We start from the raw sequence: 22,287 nt of genomic DNA on the forward strand, positions 1-22,287 counted from the left end.
ATTTTGCATTTTTAAAAATTAATAAAATGTCTATGAAAGTCACAGTATAGCTCGGAACAAAGCAACTTCTTGACAAACTGTGGATGGATCCAAAGTCTCCAATGTGACTTCCAGGTAATTCCAGAGACAGTACCCAAATCTCAAAACAAAATTCAGTTTAATCTGGAGCATAAACAGCATGTGCCACGTAGCATTTTCTGGAAGAAGGAAGAACTATGAAATGCAGAGTGAAATTCAGCAATAATGCAAAATCATGACTCTAAAATGGCTGGAAATCATTGTCTGCAAGAGGGCCCCATGACAGCTTTCAATCTGGCTGTCACTAGAGCTACTTAAGATGTCAGAGAAGTTGGCAATAAATTACTTATTCATCAATGGTGAAAAAAAATGTAGCTGCCGATCTGTAAAACCACATATCCTTGAAATGGGAAGCAAAGATGGCACTGGATGGAAACCCAGTAAACAGCAGCTGCCCAGTGAGAACAGCAAAGCTGTGTGTGAGCTCATAGGCCCTGGATTTATTTGCTTTGACATTTTTAAAAGGAAATTTAATTGGATTATGTCTCCTTCTAGTTTAAAATTTTCTACTGTAGTACTGGCCACCAGATGCATGAGGGGAAAAGATCGGGAGCCAATTAAATTCCACGCTTCACTGAAACAAGGTTATTTTTATTCGTCCCAAATGTAAGGCTGATAGAGTCATGTTAGTGATTTCACTCTGCTACTCCCCCTCTGCTCAATCAAAAAAAGGATGTTTTTATCCATGAATTTGTAGAAAAATCCAGTACTGTGTATGGAATTGAAATTGTGGTTTTCTTGGATTTTCTTCCTTCTACTAGGTTGACATGACCTTGGAAATAATCAAATTAAGTTGACAGAAATCATAAAAACAATTAAATTTCAGTAAAATCAAATTGAAATTAATTTGGGGAAGAAATTTTACAGATACTTGTTGAGATAATCAAGAGCATTCTGATGACATAAGGAAAAGCTCAAAACCAGGAGATTTGCTTATATGCCTATCCATTTCTGCCTTTACTGTAATGCCAATATTTCACAATTGCTTCTCTTTGCCCTAGACAAAGCTTCAGTAGAGTTGTCATCTGTGTGACTGCAGCTAAAACACGGTTGTAACTTTTAAACAAGAAATCTTTCCTTGAAATTGCATTACGGGGCAAGTAAAGTTTTCAAGGAGACATGGATATTTTTTAGCTTTAGTGATAGTCTTATTCATACAATTCAAGTAGACATCATCCAACCCTTTAAATCACAGTAGATTCTGGAAGTTTCCTACTAGGTCACTGCTTTGTGTTACATAATCAGTATGTGTTTACCAGTTATTTTTTTAAGTCCTATGAGAATGATTAATAATCTTTTATTTCAACTGTTAAATTCAACTTGAAATATTAGACATAACTTCGCTTACTTAAAGAGTTGGCACTAGCCCCTAACTATATAATCTTGACCTTTAGGAATGCCTTTGAGTCTCAGCTTCCTATCTATAAATTGGGAATGATACTTATTCTCACAAAATGGTTGGGACAATAAAATGTCACAGGGTATTCCACTCTCTAAATACCAAAAGGAGATCCTCGACAAGTGGGGTGCCCAAAGATATATCCCAAGGTGTACCCCACCGTCCCCTACTCCTCAGTGCCAAGGCTATATAGCATCCTGTTGTGACAAGAGGAAACTTTAAAGCCAATTGTTAATGCTTCTGCAATTCTAGTGCTCGTAAAATGAAGCCACATCCAATTTTTCTCAGAAACGTCAAAGGATAAGATGCCAGTCATAGAGTGCAAGTTATAAAGTTTATATGAGAACCGATTTAGTGTTATTTTTTAAAACGTGACTTCTGAGATTAACCAGGCAGGCTCTAAACAGCGGGACCTCTTTTGCCAGTTTTACAGCTACCATCTGTGAGCAAGCACAATAGAATGGAATTGGGGTCTCTAGGCCGTGACAGCACCAGGGCAACATGCTGAGACCACAGATAGTCACATAATGGAGTGAGAATTAAATGACAGCCCCAGTGGCTCACCATGGGCTGCAGTGGAGGCCAGGCAGAGGCCCGGCCAAGGGAGCTCCTGAGAATCCAGGCTACAGGCCACAGTCAGCAATCCTGGAGGGTGACAGTCAGCTTCCACCCATCCACATAGGGAAACCTCTCACCAAATCAAAGCTGGACTCGCTACAACCACAGTCCTCTCTGTGAATTCTGCTTCTTTGTTGTTGATCCCCAGGCCTACAAGCTGATGCCATGTAACAATCACATGTAGGTGGAGCCCCATCAGAGTCAGAGGGACCAGTCCTAACATCCAGTAGACCCAGCTTCAGGAGCTGTTAGTCTTAAAAGCTGGCTGTGAGGCTTGCTCACTGGAGCCCAAGTCTTTACTCTGGTAACAGACTGTACTGGCTCATCCTCCATTTGCCCCTCAAGATCCATTTTTTGCCCTTCTCACCAAGCTGTCTGCCCTGGGAGACTGACCTCTGTGGACTACATCACTTCTCGAGCTTCCTTGGTTCTCTGGCTTCCAAATGGGTCCAGCCAATGGGAAGCAGCGAGAGTTCAGGGTATTGGTTCCACTTCCCCTCTCCCTGCTCCCTCCCTGCCCAACCACGTTCCTCCACTGGGCTCCAGTAATACCAGTCCCTCCCTGCTTCTCCAGACCCAGGGATGGTAAAGGCTTCCCATTCTAGCCAGGCCCTGGGCACTCCACTGCCCTGATCGGTTCCCTTAACCCTACCCTCTCCTCTGTCAAGAGTCCCTGCATTAAATCCATATCCCGACTCCTCTGAGTGGGCCGTGTGTCTCCTGCTAGAACCTCACTGGTATAGGGACTCAGCCTGCTCTGTCCCCTGGTCGCGGCTGAAGGCTTGGTTCAAGCCTGCTGACTGGCCCCCTCTGGTTGCTAAATAGTGCTAACTTCAGGATTCCCCATCACTGTGCTCCCTGTTTTGGAGAGACTCCCTGCTAGAACTCCCTGAGGTGCGACCCTTCCAATCCCAAGTACTGTGTACCGGACCATGCCCCTACTCAGCCTGTGGTTGGCTAAAGCCCCTGGTCCTGTTCCTCTTTTTTTTTTTTTTTTGTCCATTCCTGCTTCCATTCACTGTAGTTAATCAAGCTAGGGAAGCTGTCCCAAATCTCCACCCCTACCATCCATCCTATCCATTAATGCTGATGCAAACGGAACTGGTGTTCAATCTAGTACTGAGACCTGCTCAGCTTTCATCAGCTAAGCAGTCTCTTTTCATTTTTGAGTAAGATCCCTAGTTCATGGAAGAGAGACCGTTGAGGACAACATTCAGCCCAAGAGTAAGGATACCCAGGTTCCGAGTGGAGACTGGTAACTTCTGGAACTTCAGCCAGAGACAGCTTGTCCAGCTCATACACTGGAGGAAGCACATAGCTGCCCCACTGCTGGCTTCCACCTGGGCCATACTTCCACACAGGAGCTCAGCCTGCCATTCCTTGTTCTCAACAGAACTTTAATCTGTCACGTCACATTCAAGGCCGGGTCACTTTCACAACCTGGTGGATCTTGCCCTGAAGTCCCACGTATGATTTTTGAGCTACAGCAGACTCCCTGAGTGTTGGCAATCCCCAAAGCTCGAAGTGAGAGGTTTTGTTTGCCCAACTGGGCCCCACAGACCTACGCACCTGGTCCAACTCCTCTACCACTTCCTCTTCTGCCACAATCACGGCCTCTTCTGGCATAACCACTTTCTTCTCAGTTCCCTGCCACGGGTGAAAGCTCAGACAATAATAGAGGAGCAGGTGTGTGGAGAAGGCTGTGCCACAGTCCAGGCCTCCAGTTCATACCAAGAATAATCAAGAGTGGTTGGTTGCCAAGACATGATATACCATCCAGGATCCCCTTGAGGAAGGACTTGGTGGCCCAGTTGCTGGGAGACCCCTTCAGGGATTACCTCAGCTACAGAGCTGTCTTGGCTGCAAAGAGCCACATTACCCCAGGTCATACCCCTTTCTAAACCAACCCACAGGGATAAAGTCCAGGCCGTTTTGGCCCAACTCAGGACAGCTCTGAAAGGCCATTCTAGATCCAGAGTTCCCTTCGGACTAGCCAAGGCTGTCTTTGGACCTGCATCGAAGCTCAACTTCTCCCTCTGCCCACTCCTATGTCCCTCCCCTCCCTTCCACAGGTATTGATCCCAAGGACACTCCCAATTAAATATACTGCACATTAAACTCCATCTGCTTCCTGGAGAACCCAACCTGTGACAGGCTCTGACCCAGAGTGTGTCAGGGCATTATTAGATATTAACATTTAAGTACACTTATATGGTTCAGGAGATACTATACTTTTCATTACTCATTCTATTCTCTGAACTATGCAATATTACACTCAACCCATTCACATTAAATATTTTCACATAGATTACAGACTCACTGATACCATTCCCAAGCTATCTTGTATCCTCTTTAATGGAACGATAGCAAGCTCAGGAGTACCAGAGTGCTTCAGACTCTTGAATTTAGTTAAGTTCTCATAATTGGTTAAATTGATCAGGTACCATTTTATAACTATGTTCTTTCTTTTCTTAAAAAAAATGGCTGGAAAAGGACGGCCCCATCCAAATGTCTCCCACAGACTGAACTGCTTCTAGGCTTGGTCATCAGAATTGACAAGAGACCCTAAGAGTAAAGTTCTTCTCCCCATAAATGAGTAGCAGTTGAAAGAGCTGACTTACTGCTAAAGCACAGGCCCTATCTCATGCTACACTGCTGTTCTGTAGCTGTTCTAACTCTTACGTTTAACGATAGAATCACTGATCTTAGTCTTGGAAGTTGACTCCTCAAGGCCCAGCCCACTGACTTGAAGACGTAAGACACCTCCATTTTACAAACAACAGTAATAGCTAACATTTAAGCCGTTACTATGGGACAGGTACTGTGATAAGTGTCTCACGTGTATCAATTCAATCCTTACAAGCAACCTGACAGAAGCACTACTTTTATCTCCATTTTTGAAATGGGGCAATGTGAAAGGTTGAATAACTTACACAGTCACCCAGTGAGTCAATCATAGAGCTAAGGATTTGAGTTCAGCTTCATGTGATTCCAGACCTTCTGCTCTACACTATCTCTCTAAAGAACCTGAGGTCCGTGGCTCAGTAACTGCCCCAGTTGACAGAGTAGGTAAGAGATGAAATGGGGGAGGGGGGGCTAAAGGGAAAGTGGATCTCTGGCCTTTCCATGCACTGACTCCTCTTCCAACATGGGTGGTGATCCTTTTGTAGGTCCTTAAGTCAATTTAATGGGTAATGGACTACATTCAAAAGAAAGAAAGAAGGCGGGAGGAGAGAAAAGAAAAGAGAAAGGAAAGAAAAAAAATCATACATCATCACATGCAGTTAGAATAGTATTGTTTCATGAGATGTTTGGGCCATTGTATATGTGCATGCTGGGTTGCTAGGGAAAAATGTCTCTCTTACTGTAGGTTGTACTACCAAAAGGTAATTAAATTTCATTCATGCTCAATAGTCATCAGGAAAATAAAAATTCAAGTAACAAGATACCACATGTTTTCAAAGGCAAAAATGTAAAAATAACTTGAATGACTATCAATAGAGAAATGGATGAATAAATGATTCCATATGCATATTACAGTATTAAAGAATGGCTTAGGTCTACACATATTAAACTAGAGAAATATCCCATGGTGTACTATTAAGAAAAACACACTGCAGATAAATGCCTGTGGTATGATTATATTTTTGTGCATGAAATGATGAAACCCCCAACCCATAGGTAAACATTTGGGTGGTGGATTGGGTGGAATGGAAAAGGAGAGAAGGAGGAAGTAAGGAAAAAAACACAACAAAGGCTGTTGCTAACTAGCAAAAATAAGTATGTGTGTCTTTCAGGATCCCAGAAGAAATAGCGGACATATGCAAACTGTGTAAATTGAGAAGAGTTTAATAAAGAGACTATTTACAAAGTTGTGGCAAGTGTTTAGGAAAAGCAACAAGGGATCCTCCAGACCCCCAGGGACTGTTGCCACCACCTGGGGCTGAAGGGGCACGTGAGGGTGGCTGCCAGAGCCTGGAGTAGACAGCTATGTGGAGAGACCCTCCAGACAGGTACTGTGGCCCTGGGCAGGAGGAGGCAGTCAATTTCTTGTGACTGTCAGGGAGGGAGATGACTTCTGTCTCGTCCCACCCTCTACTCTCCTGCTGGTGCGTCCCATTGGCTCCCCCAACTGGAGGCCAGAGGGCTAGGGGTCCCATTGATGAAGCCCACAAAGATCAGCTTTCTAGGATTCAGAAGAGCAGGGTAGATGGGGTTGGAGAAAAGTCCCAATGGGACAAATGGATGATATCCAACACAGAATACTGTAACATTAAATGAAAAGGTGGAATATAATCTCCATCTATCACTGTTCTTTTTACATGTAAAAATTACATATTTGCATGGATAAGAATTAAAAGGTTACCAAATGACAGTATTTATTTGTTTTTGTGAGAGTATCTTGGACTTTAGTTAATTAAATCCAATATCTTCAATACGATTGTATTTAAATGATTTTTTCCTTTTTCATGCTTTGCAGTAAAACAGACCTGAGTTAAAATTCTAACTCTACCATACCCTGGCTGTTCCCCTAACTCCCTCATCTCTAAAATGGGAATGATAAAAGTATCTACTGTGACAGGGTGGGAGAGTGGCATGCACATATATACACTACCAAACGTGAAATGGATGGCTGGTGGGAGGCAGCCCTATAGCGCAGGGAGATCAGCTCGGTGCTTTGTGGCTGCCTCGAGGGGTGGGATAGGGAGGGTGGGAGGGAGGGAGATGCAAGAGGGAAGGGACATGGGAGCATATGTATATGTATAACTGATTCACTTTGTTATAAAGCAGAAACTAACACACCATTGTAAAGCAATTATACTCCAATAAAGATGTTACAAAAAAAAAAGTATCTACCCTCAGAAAGTTGCTCTGAGGATTAAATGAGCGAATAGATTTTGAGGTCTTAGAACAGTGCTTGACACATAGTAAATGCTTTAAAGTGTTTGCTGTTGTTATGGTGACGAAGGGTCGTCAAGAGCCTCCTACAGGGTCTACTTGTCTCCTTGTCCTCTCTCCAACCTACCCACCACCCAACCAGAGCAAGCTCCCTTTAAAGGGCATACCTGATCATGTCACCCTCTTCCTTGAAATTTGTCCACGGTCTGCAGACTTTGTAGGACGATACTCAGACCTCACCCGTGCAGGTGTCTCCAGCTTCATTCATCTCCACTCCTCCCTCTGTGCCTCCATCCCAGCCACACCAATTCTTTCCAGTTCTGCACAAGAGCCCTGTCATCCCATGCCCTAGAGCCTCTGTTGGGAATGCCTCTGGGCATACCATGCCACTTTTCCTACCTAGCTCTTACTATTCATCACTGAAATTTCAAGCATCACCTCCCCTAAGACTTCCTGTGCCCCCCAACCCTCCTTAAGGTAGCAATAATGACTGTCTCTAGACCCCAGCGCAGAGCATAGAAACTTCTGAGAATGGATACTTAAACATGATTTGTCTGAGAATTAAATTTATAAATGAATGAGTTAAGTAACTGCCCCAAAGTCACTCAGCTACGTAAGTGGCAGAGCCAGAATTCAACCCCAGCTCTGTTTGACTCCAAAGGCCACCAGTGTCTCCCAATCATCTGGAAGTTCTAAGGCTGCCTGACACTCCAGAGTAGCTGCATGCCTGAGGGAACTCCCCAAGGGCACTAGACCAGTTCAGGCCAGAATGAGCTGGTCATCAGAGACCGGGAGGAATAAATGCCTCCTTTCTGGGAGTATCAACCATATGACATTTGCTTTATCAAGGGACTTTCCCAAGAAAATCAATTTCTGCAGCATGTTAAAATATAAACAAACCACCACCCACCCACCCACTCCTTAAAGACAATTGGTCCAAAGAGATCTTAGAGAATTCAGACAATTCCAGAATGTTGAGAGCATCATCCGATCACATGAACTCTGTTTTCCCTAACCAAGCATTTTTCTACTGAATTTTTATTTTAAATTTGGCCCCACTATGAAATATACATCTCCATACTATAATGTTTCACCCAAGGCAAACCTGCGTGCACAGCCACAAATACACTGGGGATTCTTGACATATGCACTATTTGAGACTTGCTCTTGTAGCTTATGATGATATTACCAGAATCCCTTGATAACAGTGTTTGTATCTATTTATAACTGTAACCTATTATCCTATTTTCCATATAATTGGATACGACTTGGGTTAAAAAACATTCAGCTGCATAAGAAAAATCACGCTCTTATACAGCAGATGTTCACTCAGTATGGAAAGTGAATTAGACTTTAACACAAATACCCAGAAATACATAGTGCTCTTTCCAAAAGCACTGATGTTACTATTTTGCATTGAAAAATAATTTTAAGATAAAGGATATTAAAAACGCAAGGGAGGTAGCCACAGCTGGTTTTTAAAACAGGTGTTACTTTTACCTCTTTAATGTACCATACTGCTTCCAATTCGGGCATCGGATTCACTCTCCAGTCAGGGCACAGAAAAATGACTCGTAATTTATTTGTTTTTCACTGTCTTCAAACCTAAAAATATAATTATAACATATGATTTGACTCAATCTGCAGATTTCAGGACCAAACTGTCAGCTTAAATCCACCATGAAAACATACTACTAGATGTGCTTCAATACTGATATTTTTCTTATTTCTTATTACCTTGTTTTCTGTTTCTAACCCTCCAGAATGTAAATTCTTTGAGAGCAGAGACCTCACACATCTAATTCACCAAAGTATCCCCAGGACCTAGATCAATGCTGGCGCATAGTAGGTGTTCAACAAATACTTGTTGCAGTTGCCATAGAAACAAATTAATTTATTCAGCTGCTAAGACCATTGTTATATTCTGTTAACAGTATTGAAGCTCCTCTTAGTTTACCAGGTTGATACTATGCCAGTAAAATTTTTAAAACGTCTTCATTTTTCTTAAATTGTATGCCTTTTAAATCTTTAAAGCAAGCCTAGATTCATTTTGTCTACTAATATACTTTTAGGAAAAATAAAAGGTACTTTAATCATTTATCATGTAGCCATTAAAAGGAGTTATGTAGATCCATATATGTTGTCATGGAAATGTGTTAATAATATATTGTTGAGTGGAAAGGAGGTTATAAAATAGAATGTAGAGTTATGGTCTCACTTTAGGTTTATATTTGTACAAAACAACATTTAAAAAGTCTAGCAACAATACATGGAATTATTAAGAACAGCTATCTGTAGCAAGAGAGAGTATAATTTTTGCTTTTTCTTTAGACTTTTCTGTATCATCTGAATTGTTTTAAATTCATAATCAGAAAATATTAAGCCCATTTTCATTTTGAAAAAAAACAACAACAACAAATGATTACCCTGCACCATAAAACTATAGGTCAAAAATAACTAATCTGTTTGACTGCTATTTCCTAATTATGGAAATTGACATAAATTTATCCTTAACCATAAGAAAGTTTTGGCAATTAAGACCCCAAAATTTCAAGACAATTGCTATAATGACCTAAACACAAACAAAATATTTCTTACTGTAATACCTCAATGCTATTTTTCTATTCTGAATTTGACCACCTCTGGCAATTTCTAAGGCTAAACACATACTGGTTACGTAACACAATTTTTTGAAGAAAAAGACAAAGGTGGTCACTAAGGCACTGTTACAAGCACCCTGCTCCAGGCTCCTGCCCTTCTCTCAGGACCTCTAACTCAACACGCCCCTCCAACCAGCAAGTGAGGTGCGCAAAGTTACTACTGCTAGGATGAACAGAGGATAATTAATTATAAGAAAACTCAGTGATAACAGAAGCAGGAAAAAAAAACCCTATTCATAATCAGTCAAAAGGCTTTTCTCTTTTTTTTAATCAAAGCATTAAGAAAATAATAGCTCATATTTATAAACTAATAACAATTAGCAGCAATAAATTAAATGTTACATGATGAAGTTACATAGACTCATTAAGCTAAACAAAGTAGAATAAACAGAGTGATCAGAAGAGGGGAAAGGGAATTCAGTCATTCTTTTGTGTACATTTTCTTTGGCCAAGGATTCTGGGATACAACTCCAATATGCTGCCCCCTACCACTGTTTATCCTTTGAATTTTGGCTCACTCATCATTTGAACTCCTTGAAAGGACATGTTCTGTTTATGGAAATATTTGTAGCCAAAATGCAGGACCATTATGTCTTTTATTTGCATGTGTTTAGGGAGAAGAACTAAAACTCAATCAAGTAAAGATATTTTGTAAGAAACTCCTTTAGCATGGTGCCTCAAAGAAAAGTATTCCCTAATACTCTGAATAGGAGCTGAGGTCACAGAATGAGATCATGGAGGGCCTTTGACTTTCATACTAAGGACAACTAAGAGCCATTGGAGTATATTGTACAGAACAGTTACCAGATCTAAGTTATATTTTCTGAAGATCACTCTAGCTGATATATTGCAAATACAATGTAGGGGCAAGGCCAAAGTGGCAAGGGCAGTTAGCGGTCTTCTGCAGTAATCCGGACAAGAGATAATGGTGGCTTAGGTGACAGTGGTGGCAGTGGAGGGAGGGCAGTGAGGAGTGGTGAAGCCTGAATATATTTTGAGTGTAAGACTCCTGCAGGATTGTATATAGTGTGTAGGGGAGGCGAGGGGGAGAATGAATAGGAACGGATTCAGGACAACTCCCAGGGTTTTGCTTGAGCAGCTGGAAAAACAGAGTTGCCCGAACTGAGATGGGAAGGACTGCAGGAGCTACAGGTTGGGAGAAAAGATTGGGAGCTTGGTTTTGGATGTGTTACATTTTGATGGGAAGTGAGCAGTTGGGTATATGAGTCTGTAGTTCAGGGAAGATGTTTGAGTTAGAGATAGAAGTATGGGAGTCATTAGCATATAGATGATATTTAAAGCCACCAGACTGGAAGACTGAATGAGATCCCCAATGAACAAAATTTCTTCATCTGTTCCTACAATACAGAATTTAATTGTTGGTAAATTCCCATCACATCAATGACAGGAGGCACGTATTGAATCCTAGAGGTTTCAGAAGTATAATATCCCAGTAATTTGGGAACCAGTCAAAAGACTACCAAACAGATTTAGAATTACACCATCCCTCATACAGAGTCCACTAACCAATCCTGTAGGTTCTACCACCATAGCATATCACAAGTCTCTTTCTCTCCATATTTTCTACTATTCACTAATTCCAAGCCACCATCATCTCTCACCTGGACTACAGGAATAGCTTTTGTATCTTGGTCTTGTTGCTTCTACTCTTACCTTGCTGCAAACCATCCTCCACCAGAATGATCTTTCTAAAACATGGATCTGATCAATTACTTCCTTGTTTACAACTGTGCAATGGCTTTCTAATCCACTTAGAATGCAAGCTGAACTCCTTACCAAGGTTTATAAAACTGCACATAATCTGGTCCCTGCTGACCTCTCTGACCTCCTCTGAAAACTCTCTCCTGTTCACAATGTTCCAGGTACACCAGCTTTCTTCTTGCTCTCTGAGCATACCAAGATCGTTCCCAGCAATGCAAGGCATTTGCACCTTCTGGTTCCTTTGTCTGGAAAGTCTCAATTCCAAAGTCTCAATTCAAAGGCCTCAGAAAGGCCTTCCTGCAGTTCCTCTTACCTAACCGAGTCCCCATGCCTAAGTCTGCATTTGCCCTGGATGATGGCACTGAATGGTACAGGAAAACTTCTGGAAGTCACCACTGGAAGTCCTATTATCAGACCTCCTTACCAATCCGTCTTATATTTACTCATGCTCACCTGTTAATCCTGGGCCCCCAGCACTCTTTCCTGCCCAACTCATGATATGTCAGACTCAACACATCTAACCATTTACCCATCTCAAAAGATATTTGGGAAGGATATTCCTGAATCAAATGATATTCGGGAAGGATCAAAAGCTGTAAATGAAAGAGTACACAGCTTAGAAATGATGTATAAAATCTTTCTGAGGAAAAATGTTTGAAAGATTTAATCTTTCCAAAGTCCCAAAGCCAGGCCTCAGGGAAGAGTTGAGTTAATGTGGTAAAATACTCCAAGTTTCTCTTTTCAGTTCTGTCTTGGAGGATTTCAATGGATATGGGAATCCCCCCAAAAGGAGCAAGGGAGAAAAGAACAAAGAATCTTTCAATTAAAAGGGATAAAATTAGCCAATGCTTCTTGGAAGAATTCTTTGCTCTTGGGAAGTGGATAGAGTTGCAGTAAATCACGATGGGTCACTCACAAATATTTATCTCCCTTTCCCACCAAAATCTCACCAAAATGACAACAAAGAAATAAAAATAGGTGATAACCCCCAATGGCAAAGATAGCTGGAAAACAAGGCAACAGTGGACAAGAGATTTCAAAATCGTTTGCAAGATGGAAATCAGACTAAGGATTGGTAACTGGCTCGGCAGAGCTGAGGAAGGGAAGCTGAATTCGAAATGTCCATGGCAGAGGCAGGGGGCACTTAAAGATTAGCCAGTGTGGCCCACAACACTTCTGAGAGGCTCAGCAATTACAGACTCCAGGTGCCAATAAAGGCAGGGATACAGTGGGGGTCGGAAAACAAGGACTGTTTGAAAGCCTAAATAAAGCAAGAGCAGCTGAACCCTCAAGTATCTCCTTGTACACTGTACTTGTCCCTACAGGGGAGTGAGGCTTGTTCTCCAGAGAAATTCAACAAAAGCAGTTCTAGTCTTGGGGAGAGGAAGCATAATGGAGGGTAGAGAAGAACATTACACACTACACTGAACTTGGGTCTCTCAGCCCCCTTCCTTCTCCTTTTCTGTTTCCAGAACACCAGTGGCCATACTTAAATTCTCTTCCTTCCCCCTATCCCACCCTCCCTCCTAGCCCCACAGAAGATAGGATTCTCCTCTCAATACTCTGAAAGGCCCCAAACTGTGGCTTCTGGGGAGTACCCAATGAAAATGTAGGCTAGGAGATGACTCATGCAGTGAAACCCACTAATCAACAAGACCCACCCCAAAAGCTTCCAACATTAAGGACAGAAGTCAAAATGGCAATAGGAAAAAAAAAAAGGTATCAAGCAACAAAGTTAATTCAGGTAGCAGAGGGAAAGATGTGAGATAAGAGGATATATTACACCCACGAAAAAGAAACAGAAGACTAAAAATAGGAACCAAAAGTGTTCTCTTCGAATAAAAAAACATGATAGTAGTAACTAGATGCAGAAGGGGTGGAATGTAAAGTTGAGGAAACCCCTTAGTAAGGACATCATAATGACAAAGAAAAATTGGGGAGAGAAAGATCCAAATTCAAGAGAGCCAAAATCTTAATGATAGGAGTTCTCACAAGAGAAAAATAAAAATGGAGGAAAGGAAATTATTTTAAAATTAATGGAAAATTTATCAGAGCCAAAGGACAGAGTCTCCAGACCGGAAGGGCCCATAAATTGTTAAGCACAATGAATCTATATACAGACACACACACACACACACACACACACACACACACACACAGGCCCCATCATGAACTTCCAGAACACCAGGAATAAAGAGACGATCCTAAGAGCATCCAGAAAGAACACCAGTAATGGGAATCAATATTATGCTAAATTCTCAAGCATCGTAACAGGAAGTAGTAGCAGTATCTAAAAATGAGAAATCCAGAAATAGCAGTACGTACATGCTATTTAAAGGTCTGCAGAAACAGCTAGAAGGACTGAAAGGCTGTTTCTTGAGAACGGGTCTGGGAGGTGGGGAGCGATGTGGCTGGAAACTGCTGTTGTCGGAATAAGCTTTTTAGAATGATTTGATTTTTTTTTCTTACTATAAAGCATGTATCCGTTTGACATAAATAAAAATGTAAGAAGTGTAAAAAGCACATGAGAGACCTTGAAGCGTGCTTTCCAAGGTGGTAAACTCATACAAGTCAGACTTGGCAAGGCAGGAGCACCACTCATTGGGACCATGTCCCGGTTTTCCTCCATGCTCCAAAGCTCAGCACAGAGCTTCCTCCCCCTGGACCACTGATACAGTGAGATTTTTCACGCCCTCATTTGTTACTATACACTATATCTACTATACGCTACTGTTAGATGAGGTTGTGAGAGAGAAAAGACTAGGATACAAAGGAGTGCTGCAGCTCTAAAAACAGTCCAGGTTGGAGAAGGAGCTGAGAGGGAGCAGTTTGGAGACAGAGGAACGCTTGACTATTAGGGGAGTGAGGACAAGTAGGTCAATTTCCCCTGAATACTATCTCCCCAGCCGTCCCTCCTGCCTCATGACTACAGGTAATCATTCACCAAATCCTCTCCGTCCTTTCAAAGTATTTTGGAAAAGCCTATGAATCGTATAGAAAATGGATCTCCTTACTTCAGGGTCGTGCTGTGCTTCTGATCAAAAATGTTAGCATCCTGGTTCTCCACCTGAACCCCCTACTTCGCTCCTTGCCAAATGACATTTGACTCTTGCTTAGACTCTGATTCATGGTCAAAGGACAAAGATTTGCCACTCTGGAGGAAATTCTTTTGAAAAGGCTGTGAAGGCAATTCCAAAGAAGAGCTTTCTATGGCGACATTGTTGGAATCAGCGCACAGCCTTCCAGGGGGACTGCCCTAAAGGGCAACACTAATTCTGGCTTTTAAGTGTGTCGATGCTTGTTAAAAAGTCAGCCTCCTTACTTTAAAGTCCCAGCTCACAGTGCTAAAGTGTTTTCCTAAAACCTCCATAAATTCTTCTTTCCCTTTGATACTTGGGCAAGCCACCATTTCCTTCCCTACACAAACTAAAGGACATGTTTGTGGAAGAAGAGGGAGGGAAGGCAATTTCTCTGGTTCTCCTCTAGATAATAATGAACCGCAAGCAGGATTCCCAATGCCTTGCTAGGTGGGAGTTCTAAGAAGTGAGTCTAACGTGTCATTTGACAGGTGCTCCTGGTCCCCCTCCCAAAAATGATGAATGGCTTGAAAACCGCAGAAGCCATCCATCTCCTTGCTGCGGGGAATAATCCTGATCTGCTTTATTTCCACCATCTGTGGAGGTAATAGGCACAGCAGCTGTATTCTGCTGAAGAGTAACATGGGTCCCCCTCTGCCACAAAGGCCATCTCATAACTTAGGGGAATGGGCTGGCGGCAGGACCAGGGCTGAAAGGGAGGGAGGGTAGTGAAGACGCATTTTTGACTCACTTGGTTGTGTTTGGTTTCAGTTCATTACCCAACAAACCCAGGGGTGCACACTGAAACACCTGGTGAGAGTCTTAAAGACCAGACACTTAAGGAAAAAAAGTGGAGCTCTAGGCCACCCTAGCCGGTTGGTCACAAAAACTTAGGAGTCGGCAAGATGGCACTGCCCAAGTTGCCAATGAGTTAACTCCTGTGATCTCAAATCGCCAGGCCTCTAAATTCCAATTGTGAGCCCAGCACAGATCTCCTTAGGGACCAAATCACCTTATATTTGAAAAGGTAGAAAGCATCTGTGTGTGTGTGTGTGTGTGTGTGTGTGAGAGAGAGAGAGAGAGAGAGAGAGAGAGAGAGAGAGAGAGAGAGAGAGAGAGAGAGAAGGAGAGGGACAGAAGAGGGTTTCTCTCTGAAAACTTCCCAGTGCACCAAACACTCTGCAACATTAGCAAGCACATGGTTCAACCCTTGCCCCTCAGCTTCACTGCCACGTATTGTTGGGTGAAATCACTTGAGCCCCAACCATGCCTCTGGGAGGGGGGGCAGAGGGAGAGGCTGGGTAGAGTATAATGAGATGATTTTAAAGCCCTGTTAACTTTTTCCATTTTAACTGATATTTCTGGATGAGGCACCAGTTCTCTTGGGAGGCCAGTTCTAAGGCATTCCATGGAGCCCAAAGACAGCTGTAAAAGACTAGCTTGGGGCAGAGCTGCTGGGTAAAGAGTCGCGCTTGAATTTCCAGCTATTCCAAGTCCCAATTCGGAAGGCTACAATTAGGGGAGGAGGCTGCCTCTTTACTCCCCAGTCCCATCAGGAACACAGTATGGAATGACCTCAGAATACTCTCTACCTCTTATGGTTTGAGAACCAGGATTTCTTGCTTACTAGTACAGGGGAAATATTAATACCCTAATGAAGGCAGAGAGGGGTTGACTCCATTTACAGGGATCACCTGGGCAGAAGACAGTAGGGCTGGACTTCAGAAGCAGCTCTGGTAGAAATCAAGCCCATGTGTTTCTCCCCGCTGCCCAGTGTACCAGCACAGGACAAGTCTCCGGGACTGCAAAGGTGAATGAGATATCGTTCCTACCCCTAGGAGCTCAGATAGAAACAAAGGTTTAGGGTATCTTAGGGAGCTGTCATTTTAATTCCATTAGAGATCCATTCAGGCCTGAAGCAAGCTCTTTGAGTGACAGTCTCCTTATGCCTCAACGTTTGCACTCATGAAATGAGGTATCATGCCTACCATCCACTAAAATGTACCTTTTAATGTGCTCAAGGATTTACAAAATATTCTAGGGCCCTAGGCACTATGTCAATACAGAGTGCCACTCCTATTATGAATGGGTAGTAGCTACCACTACCTCGAACATTTAAGTCTGATGCTCTGTGCATTAGTGAAATGACTTCTGACTTCGTTTGGCAAGTAAAGTGACCTCATACCAGCTACCACAGCACAAACTGACAGGGGCTGGGTAACCAGATGTGAAGAGATTTTGAAGTGCTGATTCCAGCAGGACTTCTGCTCATAAGGAAAAGACCTAACTGAATCACAAGAGAAATGGAAATGGAGTAGACGGGAAATCTTCGTGCCCACATGCCGGGTCAGGAGAAATTCACAGGTGACAATCTGGAGTGGGTGAAAGAAATCATCCGAATCTTTAGCCACAGAGGTTTTCGTCTCCTGATCTGAATTCACACAGCAGCAGCCCAGCTCCATCCCAAGGCAGGTGAAACTGCCCCTGGGCAGAGTGTGTTGCTGAACCAAGTCAACAGACTCCGGGCCTGTCTCCCACGGGAGACTGCAGACGTCAGAGGGGCTCTGGCTTAGCGTGCCACAGGAGGGCTGTGTAGAAAGAGAGTCTGGTCAAGGCTCTGGAAAGCCCTGTGGAGTCTGTGGGGAACAATAAGAATGCAGAATATAAATGTAAGCTGCAGGCTGATGGGCCCATTAGGAATTAGGGCAGTCTTTGAAAGGAATCTGCGGAGATGATGCAAAACACCAAGCATGTGACCCAAATCGTGGCAGGGCATATTGGAGGGAGAGGGGAATGGGAATGAGACATTTTCTAATCTGATTAGTCTGAAGTTTCCCCTGAGTGTGGAGAAGGGTCAGTGCACAATTAGAGGCAAAGTTAGACTGCTTAGCGGCTCAGAGGGATGACCTCCTCGGAGCTAAGCCGGGCTCAGAGGCGGATATGATCTGAGACTGAACCGGCTTCGCAACGAGTTGGGGAATCGTCTTTCTGCCTTTAATGTCAAATCGTCAAGGCAAAGACAAAACAGTCTGCTGAGAGGATGAGAGGATGATGACTTGGTGGCCTCAGTGCTGGATAGGAAACATCTAGGTCCCCCGGAGGCCACGCTCCCACATTACTGGACTTTCCAGTACAACTCATCCTCGAGGCCATCAAGAGATAATCTAATAAACATCCGCAGCTTCCTGACTAGAAGACAGCTTAATGTGTGAAAGGCATTCAGATCCAACTGTTTAAAAACAAGGCTTCCTCTATGTGGAAGGATGCAGGTCTCTTCCAGTTCATTTCTAAGTCAGAGTGTGTGGTCTATGGTCCCTGATGGAAACTCCTCTCCTAGTCCCCAGTCAGTACTTAGTACCAGGTGCTATGGCACTGGGGAATTTATGTATGTTATCTCAAGTCACTCTGAGAACTGCGAGGAAGTAGGTAGTGTTATCTCATTCTACAGGTAAGGAATCTGGGGTTCAGGCAGGTCAAAAATCTTGCACAAGATTACACAGCTAGCAAGTAGATTCAAAGAGTATAGGAGACAAGGTAGGGGTAAAACTGTCAAGATGTGACAAGCCACTGCTTATTTTTAGGCAGTAAATCAAACAGGTTAGAAGCAGGTCTCTGTATCTAAGTGGATCAAATGTCTAGTCACAAGTCTTCATTACAAGGTAAGAGACAAAAAAAGAAACATAAATAGTGCTGTGAGAATCCTCAGGAGGAGATAATCACTGCCAGGCAAGCAAATCCAAGAGGGCTTCATGGATACGGTGCTATTTGAAATGGGTTGTAAAGAACAAGCTTTCAGCGGGTGAAGAAAATTGGAAGCTAGTTCCTACTGAAGAAACAGCAAGAGAAAAGGCAAAAAAGTGGGAATGCAGGAGAAATACATGTGAAATGCTAAACGAGCCATTTGGCTGGACTGTTGGGAATGAGAAGACGAGCTTTGGGAATGTGATAACTGTGGAGAAACCGGGCTCCTAAGCCTGCCTATTTCATCTCAGGTCCTTTACATCAGGATGGCCTATTTATCCCTCATACTGCTGCTAGCAAATGAAAGCAAATAGAGCTGGTAGTCTAGAAGATAACCCCAGGTCAATCCAATGCATATACACACATCCAACTGAATTGGCCTCTTCTTGATTCCCCTCCTGATACCTTGGACTCTAGTTCTCCCACATGGGATTTAGTTTTGTCTGCTTCCTTTTGTTTCTATTTTTGTCTCAGATGAGGACTCCCCACTCCAGCCCCTGCTTGAGAATAATGCCCTAGTGACAACCCTAAGCCCCACAATGGAGAAGGGGGAGAAGGAGCTCAAAGCTAAGGAGTTTGGTCATTCCTTACAGAACAAAGAAATGGTACAGAAGGCTTATGAGTAGAAGAGTGACACTATGATATTCTTGCTCTTAGAAGGTACTTAGCTGCAAGAATGTAAAGATGGATTTAAAAATTTAGAGGCCGTTAGAAGAAAGACCAATGTGGAAGCCCTGCAACAGTCAAGAAGAAAGGTGGGTCAGAACAAGAGTGAAAATGGCGGGGATGGAGGGGAGAGAGTAGATGCAAGTAGTAGAAAGGAGGTAGGACTGTCAAGACATTCTAATCTACTGGCTAGTTGTAGACAATAATTCAAAATGGTTAGAAGCAGAAGATGTGCATTTTAAAGGTTCAGGGGTTAAGTCACAGCTCTTCTTTTTCTAGACTATGTGACTTTAGGCAAAATTTTATCTCTCTAGACCTCAGCATCCTCTTGTAAGATAGGATAATAGCTCTAACCTCACCAAGTTGTCCTCACAAAGTAAAGGAGGTAATGCATTCAAAGCAATGGTAACAATGCCTAGGACACAGCCCCAAATATCAGAATTATCAAGATAAGTACGCTAGAGGGGGGGCTGGAGTCATGCCATGGTAAGCATAAAAGATGACCAGAGTCTGGGTGGCTAGGAGGGTGGTGCCAGAAGTCAAGAGTCAGGGTCAGTACAAGAACTGAGGTGTTTCAGAAAGCGGTTGACTGTGCTTCCCTTTTGCAACATCATAATCTCTACACTTTACATCTAGTGTTCTAGCAGGACAGAGCTTTGTGCTAATAACACGAGGTGCTCTTACCACATGTCTGTGGCCACTAGAAACTACTGCTTTGAAAAATCTGCCCTAAATTTTACATCTAAGACTCTCATAATCAATGAGGTTGTACATTTTCATTTTGTCCCAGGAATCTGTGTGCATGTAAGTATATATTAATGTTAAAAAGATAAAATGATAATTCATAATAGGCTCTCTAACATTCAAAATCATGACTCATTTTTCCTTTTTAACACTTAAATGGAGATGTGTCATCGGTGATAAATAAAAACAGTCAAGGGTAAATCAAGGGCAATTAAAGGTAGATGTAAAACCAGGAATGGTCTCCGAAACAAAAATATGCAGGACATTGCCCATGAGGGTGGAGTTCTCACTTACCTGGAGAGTAAGGATCCCAGAAGATCATCATTCAAAGGTAATCAGGAGGACCTGCACAGCCTTTTGATGTCTTTGCTGGGTAATAATTTTTCCCTGCATTAAAACAAAGTAAATGGGCTTGTATATACTTTGTGTCTCTTGAGTAACAATTACACTCTATAGGAAAGAAAACACAGATGTGTCCTAAAAGCATGCACCTGGAAATAAGTATGAAAACTGGTACTGGAATCACAGTAAGGAAAAACAGTAATACTGCATTTCATCAACTGTTTTTCCATTTCAGAAGTCACTAGATTCTGTCCTTACAAAGGTCTTTCCATCAAGATTCAGATTCTTGGTTGGTGATAGTACAGCCTATTAAGGCTGTAGCCACGAGTGTTGCTCTAAGTAATCGATCTGCATTCTTGACCACTAGTCAAAAATGATTTTGATATTTGAAAACATCTCTTAATCTGACAGGCATCTAGAGCCTCCAACACAAGTATTATATGACTGGAGGGTGTTTTTCTAGTCTTTTCCTTGGACCCAAACCTTATAACCTAGAAGCCCCAACCAGGGCCTTAACATTCACCTCAATTTTTTCTCCAGACCAGCCCAACAGTCATTTTCCCCAGCCTGCTGAGGGCACAGAAATGCTTGTCCAATGTTCTAACTCAGACAGTGTTCTTCCAGGCATCAGGCAAAATTAGAACCAAAAGGAAAGAAAGTGGGCTTCTTTCTCTGCAGTAGGTTATAAAATGATAAGAGAATGTTTATGTCTAGAATTGGAGCTTGTTGGATCTGGAGAACCTCAGAGTTGTCTGATCAACTAGCCCCATTTTCCCAGGAGGTGTTCTTTTAGTGAAGGAGGGTCACAATTCTCACCCTGGGAAGGGGTACCTCTAGGGTGGAAGGCAAGGCCAGGGTCATGCAAAGCTCAGGCCACACATCCTCCAGGAGGCTCAGAGAAGCTTAAAGATTCAAGGAAAAATACCATCTTTATAACAACTCAACAAGGGTGTATTATGGATTAGGAAAAAAAAACACATATTCACAACTAAAATAAACTATGGGATCTTCAAAGATATTTAGGGTATGTAGGTAGCCACTTGGGTGCAGACTTCAGGTTTGGGGATGAAGGAAGGGGTCATGGGGAAAAGAGATGGCAGTGGTCTGTAGTAATAAAATCAGAGGCTAGAGTTTGACCTAAGGTTTTCTAACTCCAGTTGAGTATTCCACCCACCCCTCACTATATCAGTCTGTGGATAAGATGAACACCAAAACATATTAAGATGGAGCTCCAGTTGTTTGTAACAGTGACTTAATAAAACTCAATGCAAACATGATAAATGTATTTGAAATAGATTATGCTGAGCTGCATTATCTTCAAGGAGAAATAATTTCAAAGATATTCTATAGAAAGCTTACCGCAAATCCCCTGTTCTGTGTATTATAAAAGTCACACTTAAAAATCCCACTTATCACTAAAATAATGTAAAGAGACGACATCTCAGAATTAAACCTTCTAACATTGATTTACTATGCTTCAACTGAAAACCTCTAGAAACCAATTAAAAGAAAATGCAAAGGGGCAATCCTATTCTTTTGAAGATACAGGGCCTCCCCTATTCCATCAACAAGCAAAGCTCACCATCCATCACTATGAAATATCTGTACCCAGTTAATCTCCAAAAATGATTTAAGGTGGCTTTGCTACACGGTGGAGTATGAGAAGACATGTCAATTTTCTTTTTGCCCTTTTTGATAAAATACAAATTCCTTCATTAGTCAGGTTCACAGAAACGTAAATGATTTATTAGAATCAATAAAATAAAAGCTTACTTTTCCCGATCTTGGTATACACAGGTAGCAATGAGTCTTTCAAAATTCTCAAAAGTATTTTTCTTGAGCTGTTCATGGGCCTGTGCAATTACCACATTCATATCTGGACGGGGGTCCTCAGGCACCCGGTAGTGACGTGCAATGGTTATAACTTCTTAGTCTGTGAGTTTTCCGACAGACTCATCATTATTTCTCTGTAAAGAAAATGGAAAAACACTCAAGAAATTATATCTAAGACTATTTTACCTTTCTTTCTATTAAAAATATCCATATCCCATTTTACAAAACTTTACCAACTGCCTAGAGACAGGTTATTATTTTTCTTTAATTTAATTTCTCTACGTATGAGCAACAGGAAGGCACTCGTGCTAGAATGGAAAACAATAAGCACAACAGCTTATAAATAAAATGGCACTTTGCCCACAGTCAAACTTCTACCACATAACAGCCTACAACCAGGAAGTAAATTCTTTTTTTTTTTTTTTTTGCGGTACGCGGGCCTCTCACTGTTGTGGCCTCTCCCATTGCGGAGCACAGGCTCCGGACGCGCAGGCTCAGCAGCCATGGC

At 42.4% G+C, this 22,287-nt stretch overlaps 1 protein-coding gene across 1 annotated transcript in view; it reads right to left on the reverse strand.

Annotated features, from left to right (window-relative positions):
- Positions 1 to 8,347: 8,347 nt before the first annotated feature.
- The window catches only part of EFHC2 (EF-hand domain containing 2), a gene marked incomplete at its 3' end in the record, with an annotated part of 156,992 nt that continues 143,052 nt past the window's right edge, over positions 8,348 to 22,287 (reverse strand). Inside the window, 7 exon segments of the mRNA XM_082610003.1 lie at positions 8,348 to 8,547; positions 8,550 to 8,599; positions 19,899 to 19,939; positions 19,943 to 19,991; positions 21,720 to 21,874; positions 21,878 to 21,900; positions 21,903 to 21,913. Coding sequence (XP_082466129.1) covers positions 8,348 to 8,547; positions 8,550 to 8,599; positions 19,899 to 19,939; positions 19,943 to 19,991; positions 21,720 to 21,874; positions 21,878 to 21,900; positions 21,903 to 21,913 — 529 coding nt within the window.

The sequence above is a fragment of the Mesoplodon mirus genome, assembly GCF_964341445.2.
Source record: "Mesoplodon mirus genome assembly, chromosome: X".
Taxonomy (NCBI): domain Eukaryota; kingdom Metazoa; phylum Chordata; class Mammalia; order Artiodactyla; family Ziphiidae; genus Mesoplodon; species Mesoplodon mirus.